Source organism: Xyrauchen texanus, chromosome 25 (genome assembly GCF_025860055.1).
Source record: "Xyrauchen texanus isolate HMW12.3.18 chromosome 25, RBS_HiC_50CHRs, whole genome shotgun sequence".
In the NCBI taxonomy this organism is placed as follows: domain Eukaryota; kingdom Metazoa; phylum Chordata; class Actinopteri; order Cypriniformes; family Catostomidae; genus Xyrauchen; species Xyrauchen texanus.
Window position 1 is genome coordinate 4,947,065 of NC_068300.1, and position 13,974 is coordinate 4,961,038.

Genomic DNA, 13,974 nt, shown 5'->3' on the forward strand with positions numbered 1-13,974 from the left:
CAGAAAGTGACGCCTATCCTCTTCCAAATCTTACTGAAATCTTGGAATCCCTTTCGGGGTCAGCTATTTTTCCACTTTGGATCTTAACAGTGGATATTGGCAAGTGACTATGGATGCTTCCAGTAAAGCCAAGACTGCCTTTATTACACCTGCAGGACTATTTCACTTTAATGTAATGCCGTTTGGGCTTAAAAATGCCCCATCCACTTTCCAACGTCTTATGGAGACTGTATTGGGAGAGCTACGTGGAAGAAATTGCTTTGTGTACATTGACGATATTATCGTTTACTCCCCATCTGTTACTCAGCATTTCCTGGATCTCCAAGCTGTTTTTCAGAAGTTACAAGAGGCTGGTTTAACAATCAACCGCCGAAAAAGTAAGTTTTGCTTGCATGAAGTGACATTCCTAGGTCATTTAGTCAACATCCAAGGCATTTCAGCTGACCCTAGTAAAGTGGAAGCCATTCCTGTGCCAAAAAATCTGAAGGAAGTCCAACGTTTCCTTGGACTAGCTGGATGGTACCACAGATTTGTTCCCAACTTTTCTAGAATTGCTGAACCACTCAACTCCTTAAATAAAAAGGGCCGAATTTTTCAGTGGACATTGCAGTGCCAACAAGCCTTTGAACAACTGAAAACATGCTTGATGACTCCACCCATCCTTGGCCATCCTAATTTAGAGCATCCATTCATTGTGTACACTGATGCCAGTGAGACAGGACTGGGTGCAGTGCTGACCCAAAAGCGGAGACAAGGCACAGAGGAGGTAATAGCTTATGCCAGTAGAACTCTAAATCCTGCCTAGACAAACTACTCTGCAACAGAGAAGGAATGCTTAGCCGTGGTATGGGCGTTAGACAAGTGGCAGCACTACTTGGATCACAGAATGTTCACTGTCGTTACCGATCATTCTGCTTTGCAGTGGGTAATGAATTCACCCAAAACCACCAGCCGTCTTATTCGATGGGCCCTACAGTTGCAAAAGTCACTATTCAACTATTTCATTGTTGAGTATCGAAAGGGAAAGTTAAACGCAGCTCCAGATGCTCTTTCACAGATTACCCCATATACAAGTTGTAACTTGTATTCCAATCAGAAGGATGTCAACCCACTTCCAGTTACTGCAGAATTAATCTGGGAGAAACAGCACAATGACCCAGAAATAACAAAAATCTTTCGAATTTTGGCAGAGAACAATGACAAACAGCAAGCCAAATATGAAGTCATAGAAGATAAGCTGTACCTCAAAACTCAGCTGTCAGAGAATCAGTTCCATTACCGTATCTTTGTTCCAAAAGATCTTGTACCATGTATGTTGGAACACTATCATTGTAGCCCTATGAGCGGTCATGTTGGGATCTATAAAACATACAGAAGAATTCAGGATGTGTCATTTTGGCCTGGGATGTGGTCTGACATCAAACAGTTTGTAAAAAAGATGTATAAAATGCCAAACCTTAAAAGCTGACCAACAGAAACCTGCTGGGAAGATGCAGAAAATTGTCAGCAACCAACCTAATCAGATGATAGGGGTAGACATCATGGGACCCTTACCCCGTAGCACTAACCAAAAGGAGTACCTTTTAGTGTTTGTTGATTACTTCACCCGCTGGGTGGAACTTTTCCCCATGCGTATAGCTACAGCCAAGACAGTCGCTACACTATTCAGAAAAGAGATCCTAACCAGATGGGGAGTCCCAGATTTTCTTATATCTGACAGAGGCACCCAGTTCGTGTCCGCAGTATTTCAAGAATTATGTGAAAGCTGGGACGTAACACCAAAGCTGACTACAGCTTACCACCCGCAGACGAACATGACAGAGAGAATCAATTGAACGGTTAAAAGTATGATTGCTGCATATGTAGATGAAAATCATAAACGATGGGACCAATACCTACCCGAATTTAGGTTTGCCATCAACTCGGCGGTGCAAGAAACTACTGGAATGTCTCCTGCGGAACTTCAGTTAGGAAGGAAGTTACAAGGGCCGATGAACAAGCTTCTAAAAGGTAAATGTCATGATCTCTCACCAGATGCACCCAACTATGAAGTAGTGTATCACTTAAGTCAACTACACGCAAAGGCAAGAGAGAACTGTAAGAAAGCACACCTGAGACAATTGAGAAACTATAATAAGAATCGACGGGACGTTTTATTCAAAGAAAAAGACAGAGTGTGGATCCGACAGTTCCCACAGTCAAGTGCAAAGAAAAACTTTACAGCTAAACTTGCACCGAAATGGAAGGGACCCTACCGGGTAATACAACAAATGGGACCAGTAAATTATCAAATAGCAATGGAATCTACAGGTGAGGATGTCCGCATTGTTCATGTCTGCAACTTAAAACCCTGTTTTCCAAATGCCACCGAATTGGAGGCACAAGAGAAACAAACGATTCTCGATCTCTTCAATGAATCTTCAAATGAGGAAGAGGAATTTTTAGGATTTTAATGTTTGTACATCTTCATAGAGAACTATGAGATGTTTTGTTCAAGGGGAGGAGAGTGTGGCGAAAGTAAGGAACTACATTGACCAAAATGCAATGTGGTTATTAGGAGAGGTTCGGAGATGGAAGGACGTAGCGGGATTATTTAAGCAACAGGTGCGTGAAGTTAAGGGAGGAAGTTGAAAAACATAAAGTGTGAATATGAGCTGGACAAATTCGAGTTGCTGTGGTTTTTAACAAGCCTGAGTTAATCTAGTGTCTAAGTTTTTCGCTGGCTGCACCGCGGAAGAGTGTTGGGATTACCGTTGTCGCGATTCCTGAAGGACACTCCATCAGCTGTGTTTGGGCTGTGCGTGAGCTGAATAAACATTGTTATGAGTTTCCATTACAATGCCGCCGAAAAGGACGAACTCGCTTGGAGATTGCGGTTTTTAAGTATTTCGCTGCCTGCACTGTGAAAGAGGAACTGGATTGTCATTATTGCTATTCCTTGAAGACACTCGTTATCAGAATTGCCTAGGCTGAGTGGGAGCTGATCGTGGCAGAGCGTGTGAGTTACTGCTTTTCGTGTGGACTGTGTGACACAAAGCCAAGATACTGTGCGTCTGACTCCAGGTAGGACTGCTGAAACCATAGACTGTTCACTCGCCCTAAAACCTATAAAAAAGACGCTACAAACAGAGATCACCCACACACTCTTACCTCAACTAACGCATTACAAACGGAGATCACAAACACACACACACTTACCTAAAACTCGTTGGTCATTTATGAACTATTAAAAGAGGTAAACGAATTGAACTATTTCTTTCATGTTATGTGAATTGAGCTACCACTTTATTTTTATTTGTGGACTTTAATACATGAAGTATGATGAAATTTTGGTAGTACATTTATCACAGTGGTTGATGAAATGCTTTGTTGATTGCTCAAGATGATTATGTTTATTCATTATGATTGTGTGAACATCATGCTCTAAGTTTTGGAAATTGTGGTATGAGAATGATTTCTGTTTTGACTGAAGTACACTAAAATGCATTAGAAAGAAAAAAAAAAACCTAAAAGAGTTCTGCAATAGGACTTAAATAAATAATTTATTTGATGTTAAAATGGTTTGGTAACTGTGTGTAGTTCTGTAAGGAGTGGTATATTAATTTCATGATTACCACCGTCACAGGGTTGTGTGTTGTTTTTTGATGTAATCAACTTTATGCCACAAATGGAAAGAAACAACAACTTCAGCACATTGCTTTTGCAAAGATTCAAATTTAGTGGGGTTTTGCTCACATCAGCACCTGATCATCTGGAACACAAGAACAACAATACAGTACATACATAAAATGTTCTCAAGATGCAAGTTGTACAACATCACACCACCAATACGGGCATGTAGTCTAATGATTGCAGGTGCTGCCATCTTCTGGTGGAGAGTCATCACAACAATTTGACAAGACTATCCTGCATGAATTCTCTTATGACTTTTTAGGTATGTTAACTGACTGAAACTCTTTCCACAGTGTGAGCACCTGTAAGGTTTTTCTCCAGTATGATTTCTCTCATGTGTATTCAGGGAACTCAATTGAGTGAAACTCTTTCCACAGTGTGAGCACTTGTAAGGTTTTTCTCCAGTATGGATTCTCTCATGTGTATTCAGGGAACTCAATTGAGTGAAACTCTTTTCACAGTGTGAGCACTTGTAAGGTTTTTCTCCAGTATGGATTCTCTCATGTGTATTCAGGGCACTCAAATAAGTGAAACTCTTTTCACAGTGTGAGCACTTGTAAGGTTTTTCTCCAGTATGAATTCTCTCATGTTTTTTCAGGTCTTGTGACTGAGTGAAACTCTTTCCACAGTGTGAGCACTTGTAAGGTTTTTCTCCAGTATGAATTCTCTCGTGTTTTTTCAGGGAATTTAAATGAGTGAAACTCTTTCCACAGTGTGAGCACTTGTAAGGTTTCTCTCCAGTATGAATTCTCATGTGTATATTAAGATCTTTATTACATGTTAAACTCTTTCCACACTGAGAGCAGATTAAAGATTTATTGGCTGCTTTTATTTTAGGCTTTGAGTCACTCAAAGATTTTTCTCCAATTTTGAAATCACGAGATTTCTCCTCCACTTCAATCGGTTCTTGACTTTCCTCTTTCACTTCCATCAGCTCTACAATGAACAGAAGTAAATTGACAAATCAGTTGAAGAGGGACAAATGTAAAAAGAAATCACATTGAACCCTAATGCAATTTATGGCAGAATATAACAAAGGTCAAGATGTTTTTTGCTGTGTAATTTATATATAAGTATATATTTACTAGGGCTGTCAAATATCTATAAAATTACACAATTTAATTGGATAAATTACATGGTATATCAATTAACATGTGAGATATTAGATTATATGAGACATTGTACTTTTGCATAAGACTAACTGCTGAACAAGAGGTTTCTTTCTTTCTTGTTTCTCTTTCGTGGAAGAAACTATTCTGCTATTGTGTAGCCCACTATGTTAAACTAGGTCAACCCATATATAGTGAAGATACTATTCTGATAAATTCTATTGGTTTATACTGCTTTACTGAATGAAATACAAAGATGTGCTTGAACAATAAACAACAAGAGAAGGAACAGATACACTCAGACTGAGACAAACTATTGATAGAGGGACCAAAAAAAACAATCCTTACCAAGAAAACTACATGGTTTTCTTACACTTTTGGGGGCTCGTCCGGGATTTCTCCAGACAGGTAAGGTCAATCTATTTATATGACAATACTCCTGTCTGCAGAAACATCGAATAAAACATAGATTCCATTTTTGCACTGTGTTAGGGTACCTCTTTTTCAAGAGACGTTTTGCCCTATTAGGAATACAGGAAGGTAACACCTTATTTTACTAACACGGTAATACTGTGGTGTTGCAGTTCACTATACGTGATTCAAAATTTTTTCAAAATGTTCTGCATCAATGTGCCCCTGGAAAGGGAGCTCTAACTCTGGGAGATACAGAAAGGAGGTAGAATACCTCAGATTTACTGTTGCAGTTTAACATATCCTCACTAAGGTGGGAATAGGCCGGGATAAAGTCCTAGGGAAATAAGATTATAGTCTGCATCCGCGTTTGCAAATCTGATTAAGTTATGACATTTTTAGATTACAATATATATTTAAGCTCGGATACATACATGGGATGTGTGCATGGTTACAGTCACACCTCGATAGTTCCAATTAATAAAATGCAAGTACAACTTGGACCTCAAGTAATAACATTTCCATTAGATAAATAGAATAAAAAAAAACGCTATTGGCATGGTTGTAGATCACAGGTCTCCTGGTTTTCACCACAATGCCAATACGCAATGAAGAACATGATAAAAGGTAGACGGTCTGAAAGGAATAAACACCTACTGATACATTACAATTTCGGAGGGGAAAAAATACCATTGATTGTGACTCAGCCATCAAATTACACAAGTTGAATTACTTTTGAATTAACACTATTATACATAGGCATAATAGTACTGTACATGACCACAAATTGTGATTACGATCATAAAATTCATAATTGTAATTACGTTTAACACTGCATACCACTGATGAAAATGTTAACTTTAATAACGTAAATTGTAGATGAATGTTTGTTACGGCCCCTAGGCTTGTCTAAGGGTATGAGGGGGTAACATTTTAATTGTAAACGGATTTAAGGTGTGTATTTGGGTTGGCAAATGACAAAAAGCAACCAGGCAAGTAAACAGTATAAAATGGTAATTTTCAAGGATAACTGAATAAGGCGTTTACATGTTATGCAAAGAACATACTAATAATGAAACCAGAGGGGAAAAGGACATGAGTGGAGCCAAAGAAAAGAAAGAATCAGAAAAACTTATTTTTATAGCCCTCTAAACTCAATAAATTGTTAGATCAAACAAAACACAACAAAGAAAATAAAACAGGTCATCAGCCTTGGAAATGCCAATGTCTAAACTATTCTAACTGCTCTCAAAAAAAACACCAAAAGTACAGGGGTTGGCACTCACTCCTAACCTAAGGTGTCTAATACAAAAATCAGTCTACGTGGTGCAAGGTGTTTGTCACGTGACATTTTACCTGTCCACTTTTCCACTCTGGTTAGATGAGCAGAGAGTTATATAAATAATGATGATGATGATGACAAAGTCACATAACCACGAATGGGTAACGAGTATCTTTGTCAATATTCATAAAGAATGTACAAGGTCACAAAGAATCAGAGACAATACACAAATATCAGCAGCTAACAAGTAAAGCTGTCATCAAATGAAAAAGCTCCCAACACATGGATTCAAACAGCTTTTAAAATGAAGGAAGGGCCATCCATTGGTGGAGAGTGGAGATGATGTCATCAGGGTAATTGAGATTGACAGCCCAGATAACCAATAACAGCAACCTAATCAGAGTGTGTAAAAAGAGAGGGAAACAGAGAAGAGAACACAAAACAAGCATGCATACACATACATGCATAGGGATGTAACAATGTTAAAGTATCTTTAGTCTCTGTGTAAACTCAAGTGCTTCAGAGTTTCATGCAAACAGATCAAAAGCGAGCAGTGCGAGACCAACTAGGCTGGGAAAGCAGAAATACCTGGCCCAATTGATCCCAATCAAGTAAACTGGGATATTTGATCAATTAAAACTGTGACATTTTGAAAATATAAAGATATGGGATCTGACATAAGCGGCACAATGGGATAACAAATATATGAAAGCGTCAAATGATGTACAAAAAATAAATCAAATTAAACCAGTCTGGGACCAAGGGCAAGTTCCACAAACAGGCAGCCGTTGTGCACAGCCCTAATAGCAAAAGTACACCGCCGGCACAATGGGATAACAAATATATGAAAGCGTCACATGATGTACAAAAAATAAATCAAATTAAACCAGTCTGGGACCAAGGGCAAGTTCCACAAACAGGCAGCCGTTGTGTACAGCCCTAATAGCAAAAGTACACCGCCGCCACAGTCATACGAATTCACCGCGAGTGCTCTTAGTGCAACAACACCATACACCCCCCTGTAATATCGCAAGCACAAATGATAAAATAGAAACAGCCGTGACAAAGGAAAACGCCGTAGCTGCATTTCCTTTTATCCAGTGCCCAGACAGATATAAAATAATTCCACTATGACAGAGGCACTAGCAATATGCAAAGAATTACCTGACCCAGTTAAGTATCCTCTACAATGCGTGAATGTTTAAAAGAATCTGACGAATTAGTCATTTGACTGGACGTTATTATAGATTCATACTGTCCAAAACCTTACCTCCAGAAATAACTGAACTGATATGAATTGATAAAGTGCCTTTGTTGGATACAAAATTTTATCAGCCACAAATAGAGGAAGGAAGAACCAGGTCAGGTAAAGACTTTAAAGGAACCAACATAGACTGGGCATGGGGAGACAAGGACGCTTTGCCGATATTTTTTAAAGACCTCCTCACATTCCTGCAGAGTATGGCAGCATCTAGACAAGATATTCATTTGACCAGAATCTCCATTCTGCTTATTAGGTTGTGATCTTATGCATAAAATTGGGGTATAAAAAAAACTCCTGTATTCCCTGTACACACATGACTTTGTGGCAACACATAGCCTTTCACCCATAGCCTTTTCATAGCTGTAGATAGAGCCTTAATTGTTGGTGACTTCAACATTCACATAGATAATGAAAATGACTGATTGGGATTAGCATTTATCAATATTCTCAACTCTCTTGGAGTCACACAAAATGTAACTGGACCAACTCATCACAATAATCATACGCTAGATTTAATTCGGTCATAAGGAGTTGATGTTGATACAATAGAAATTCTGCAGCAGAGCGATGACATCTCGGATCATTACCTCGTCTCTTGTATGCTGTGATCAGCTAATGTTACTCAATCTACACCACACTATAGTTCAGGTAGAACTATTCTTTCGACCACTAAAGATAGCTTCACTAATAATCTTCCAGATCCATTTCATACACTCAATAAACCCCAAAGCCCAGAAGAACTTGATGAAATAACAGAATATATAAATACAGTCATCTCTAGCACTCTTGATAGTGTCGCCCTCCTTCGATTCAAGAAAATTAAAGAAATAAGCTCTTCACCATGGTACAATGATCACACTCCTGCTCTCAAGAGAGCAGCTCAGAAAATGGAGTGCATGTGGAAGAATACAAAATTAGAAGTATTTCGTGGTGCATGGAAGGTTAGTGTCTGTAGATACAGACAGGCACTAAAAGTTGCCAGGTCAACATATTTTAGAAAACTCATAGAAAATAACCACAGCAATCCAAGGTGTTTATTCAGTACTGTGGCTAAATTGGTTAGGAATAAAGCCTCAACAGAACCAGCTATTACGTCACAGCACAAGAGTAATGACTTCATGAGTTTCTTTTCTGATATAATTGAAACAATCCGAAATAAAATTTGAATTATGCAATCATCTGTCATAGCACCTCAGAAAACAGTGCCTCATAATTTTCCTCACGTGCAACTTCAATCCTTCGCTGTCATAGTTCAGGAAGAGCTAACAAAACTTATCGAAACATCAAAAGCCACAACATGTTTGTTAGATCCAATACCAACTACGATCTTAAGAGCTATTTCCTGTAATTTCAGAACCTCTTCTTAATATTATTAACTCCTCTGTATCCTTAGGACATTTCCTAAGAAGCTTTAAAATGGCAGGTATCAAACCGCTTATTGAGAAGCCACAACATGATCCTGGAAAACTGGCTAATTATAGACGGATTTCAAATCTCCCGTTTATGTAAAAAATTCTAGATAAGGTAGTACCATCCCAACTATGATAATTTCTACAGAGAAATAAGTATGAACAATTTCAGTCAGGATTTAGGCCCCATAACAGTTAAGAAACTACAATTAGCAAAATTACAAATGACTTGGCTCTTATCATCTGATTGCAGCTGCATTTCACTTCTAGTGCTTTTAGATCTTAGTGCTGCTTTCGACACGATAGATCATGACATTCTCTTGAATTATGTTGGCATTTGTGGACTTGCATTAGCATTGTTTAGGTCCTATTTAGCAGACTGCTACCACTTTGTCTACGTAAATGAGGAATTGTCAAACCAAACAAAAGTAAAGTATGGAGTGCCACAGGGATCAGTTTTAGGGCCTCTGCTTTTCTCCTTGTATTGGCTTCCCCTGGGAGATATTAACAGGAATAGTAGAATACGTTTCCACTGTTATGCTGATGATACCCCATATTATATTTTTTCAAAAACCTGACGAAATTTCACAATTCTCCAAATTAGCAGTGTATCATCGAAATAAGACATTTCCGTCTACTCGATTTCCGACAAAAACCTCTAAAAACAAGCCGCTAAAATATAATTTGACTCAATGAATGTACTGTTACATCGTGTTCAACAGCGAAGAACTTCTGTGTTATATTTTAAATCAATCTGTCCTAATTACTAATGTTTGTAGAACAGCATTCTTCCACCTAAGAAATATTGCTAAATTAAGGCACATGATCTCTGTTGCTGATGCCGAAAACGAATTAATGCGTTAATGCGTTCATGACCTCAAGACAAGATTATTGTAATGCATTACTGGGAGGATGTCCAGCAAGTTCAATAAATAAACTTCAATTGGTTCAAAATGCAGCAGCCAGAGTGCTGACGAGAACCAAGAAATAGGATCATATTAGCCCCATTTTATCATCGTTACATTGGCTACCTGTAAAATTTCGCATTAATTAAAAAATTCTGTTAACTACGTACAAAGCTTTGAATGGTCTAGCTCCACAGTATTAAGTGACCTTCTACCAAAATCGTATTTGGCTCCTAAACTATGGAATAGTCTCCCTAACACAGTTTGAGATGCAGACACACTCCCTCAGTTTAATTCTAGACTAAAGACTCATCTATTTAGCCAGGCATACACCTAATTTATCCTTCAACACACAATTAAGCTGCTTTAGATAGGTCTGCAGAAACCAGAAACATTTATCATGATCCATAACTTTGCAATAAATTGAATGGCATCTATGCTAACATTATTTTATTTGTTTCCCTGTCTCAACCTCGGGACTCCTATCCTGATGTCACCAGAACCGGCTGGATCCAGCTCCATTCCTGCTTGGTGTTGGACTCCACTTCTACATGTCTCTGAGTGATGACAACTAATAGCAGCCTGTTGCGTTCCACGTGTGTTTTGTATGTTTTTTCTCTAGTGTTTGCAAACTCTTTTGTTAGGTCGCGATCATTGGATCATCTGGTTGTCAATTATACCTGTTACGTCAGGATGCTCGACGTCATAACCGGCACGAACCATGGGGCGCGACCAGTCCGCTGCGACCAATCCGCTGGCGTGCCGGCAGTTTAAAAGGCCCTGTGCACCATGAATGGGTAGTGAGGGATCAGGGTCAGACCTTAACATCGTGCTTGCGAATGTCCGGAACTGCAATGCGTATTTGGATGATCTAGTGATTTATTCAACTAACTGGTCTGAACATGTTTCCACAATAAGAGAGGTGTTTGATCGACTAGAGAAGGCTTCACTGACGTTAAATCTTGCCAAATGTGAATTTGGTCAAGCCACTATTACGTACTTGGGCAGGGAAGTGGGTCAAGGACAGTTAAGACCGGTAGAGGCGAAAGTGACTGCTTTTGCTGTTTTTTTTTAAAGGGGAGTGTTACGTTCCACGTGTGTTTTGTATGTTTTTTCTCTTGTGTTTGCAAACTCTTTTGTTAGGTCGCGATCATTGGATCATCCGGTTGTCAATTATACCTGTGACGTCAGGATGCTCGACGTCATAACCGTCATAACCAATCCGCTGGCGTGCCGGCAGTTTAAAAGGCCCTGTGCACCATGAATGGGTAGTGAGGGATCAGCGCCAGACCTCACTCACAGCCTGTGTCCTTAGTCGAGCCGTTCAGCTGTTTACTGTGTTTGTTTGATGTGGTTTGGATGTAGTTATTTTGCCGGGTGATGTGGATATTATACGCTGTAGACAAGGTAAGACGTGATGGGTTGTAACAAGCCACACGGTTTAGTTTAATTTATATTTGTCTCTGTTGGATTCAAAAAAACCTACGTTGCTAATATGATCACGAATATCTTGATTACTGAAATACAGCCATCGGTAAGCCATTTGACGTTGACCTGAGAACAACATTAACATCGGGTAGGTAGGTTTATTCTGTGTTAGTTTAAGAGTGATCGCCATTAATTGTATTTTTTGTTGTAATTACAATAGTTTATCTAAGGCGTCGATATACGCTGAAGAATTCGGTTTTATTTCTGCATTTTCCTTTTGGTAGTTAGTTTAGGGGTTGGGTTAATAATTATAGGGGATTTGGCTTTTGATAATTTCATTAATTTGGCGACACTCTTGTTTTGTTTCTTTATTCTTTACTGTAAACTTTTTTGTCCGCACTAATAAATAACTTAACTGTTACTTCTGTGTTAGTCTTTGTTGTTTCTACGACTGCATACAGCGACAATTGCATCTCACGTTAATGTTGCGTTATCATCCCATTTAAACATCTTTAAGCACGTAACACAGCCGGTGTCAGCCCAACATAACTTCAGTCTATTACGATGGACTTTAATTGAACTGATGCCAACTCCAACCATAAGACATGGGATACTTCATATGCCATTTCCTGAACCTTAGATTTCCAACAAAAATCTATGCATCACCGGTATAACTTTATTTTTCTATTTTATGGTTGACATTTCTTTGAAATTGCAAAAAATAAAAAAACATTTGAGAACATTTTAATGCGACTTTTGAGTGATGTAGCCGTCTTTCTTGAAATAGATTCTGACACGAATCAATTGTCAAAAATATTTAAAACATACCTGAAGAAATAAAAACATCATCTCTCTGTTGTTCTTCTGCTCTGTTTTCTTCATTTATCTCCTCCAGCTTCACTTCATTCTTCACTGGTATCTGCAGCATCTGCTGTTCTCCAGCGTTACAGACAGAAGTCAGAGACTCTGTGGAGGTTTGATCATCATCTTCTATCTGTTGTTCCTCTGCTGTGGTTTCTCTCATCTTCATCAGATTCCTGCAGTCCAGCAGCTTCACTGAACACGTCTTCATCTTCACTTGTGTCTGCAGTATCTGCTGTTCTCCAACGTTACAGACAGAAGTCAGAAACTCTGTGGAGGTTTGATCATCGTCTTCTATCTGTTGTTCCTCTGCTGTGTTTTCTTCTTTTATCTCCTCCAGCTTCACTTCATTCTTCACTGGTATCTGCAGCATCTGCTGTTCTCCAGCATTACAGACAGAAGTCAGAGACTCTGTGGAGGTTTGATCATCATCTTCTATCTGTTGTTCCTCTGCTGTGTCATCATCTTTTATCTCCTCCAGCTTCACTTCATTCTTCACTGGTATCTGCAGCATCTGCTGTTCTCCAGCATTACAGACAGAAGTCAGAGACTCTGTGGAGGTTTGATCACCCTGATTACCGTCAGTAGAACAGAGTAAAGTGAGCTGTGAGTCCTGTGTGTCTCTGGATCTCTGTTCAGAGAGTTTGTCCAGCAGTCGCTGTGGTGTGGACTGATCTCTGCCGCTCCACACTGAATCCTGACATTCTGTGGAGGTCCCATCAATCACATACACTGAAGATTGACAGGAAACCTTTTCCAGCTCCTGAAAAACACAATCACATCTGTACCGTTCATCATATCACATAATTTAAAAGCTTAGAATCTCAACTTTAAGGATGAAATGAATGTTTAACCTGTAACCTGTCGTCTCTCTCCATCAATTTTGTCTTCAGTGACGTCACCTCTTTCTTCAGCTGAGAGAGTTCTGGGATGAAATCATCAATATCCAGCATGGACAGATCAGTTCCTACTGATTTACAGCAGATTACATCCACCTGCTGTCTCATGATGAACATCTGAACACAAAAACATCATCATTATAATAAACTGACATTCATCAGACTTAAAAAAGATTTTTAAATGATTATACACAAGAACAACTTTGTTGAAATAATGGTTTCAATATAATTGTGTGCTTTTTGTTTAGTTTCAAGACAGCCAAATTATCGTTGGATATTACCCAAAAGCAACCTTTTTTCAACATATAATCACCTTCATTGAACTCATTTACATTCAGATGATGGATTCAACAAGCTGATTTATCAGAAATTAAACATGATATTCAGTTTTTTTGCTTGTTTCTCCTTCAAGTCTATGTGCCATCCAGAAGCTAAAGATCAGCGGGTGAGCGGCGCCTCATTGCGCCATCTGACACGGGCACAAAATCACTTTCCCGGATCTTCACTTCAATTGTCCCTTGATGGTGGAACGACCCGCCATACCCCACCTGAGCAGCTGATTCTTTAGCCACCTTCAAGAAACATCTAAAGATGCATCTCTTTCACGAGCACTTGACCCAATCCTACTAATGCAAAAACTTTCTTCTTTTGATTATTATTTATATATATACACAGGGCTGTTTGTGAGAATATGAGGACCCGAGCCAAATCCTACTTTTTTGACACAGAAAAAC

The 13,974-nt window shown here is 39.0% G+C and overlaps 1 protein-coding gene across 1 annotated transcript in view; it reads right to left on the reverse strand.

Annotated features, from left to right (window-relative positions):
* The window catches only part of LOC127618946 (uncharacterized), a 647,429-nt gene that overhangs the window by 293,143 nt on the left and 340,312 nt on the right, over positions 1-13,974 (reverse strand). Inside the window, 2 exon segments of the mRNA XM_052091648.1 lie at positions 3,911-4,608; positions 12,309-12,576. Coding sequence (XP_051947608.1) covers positions 3,911-4,608; positions 12,309-12,576 — 966 coding nt within the window.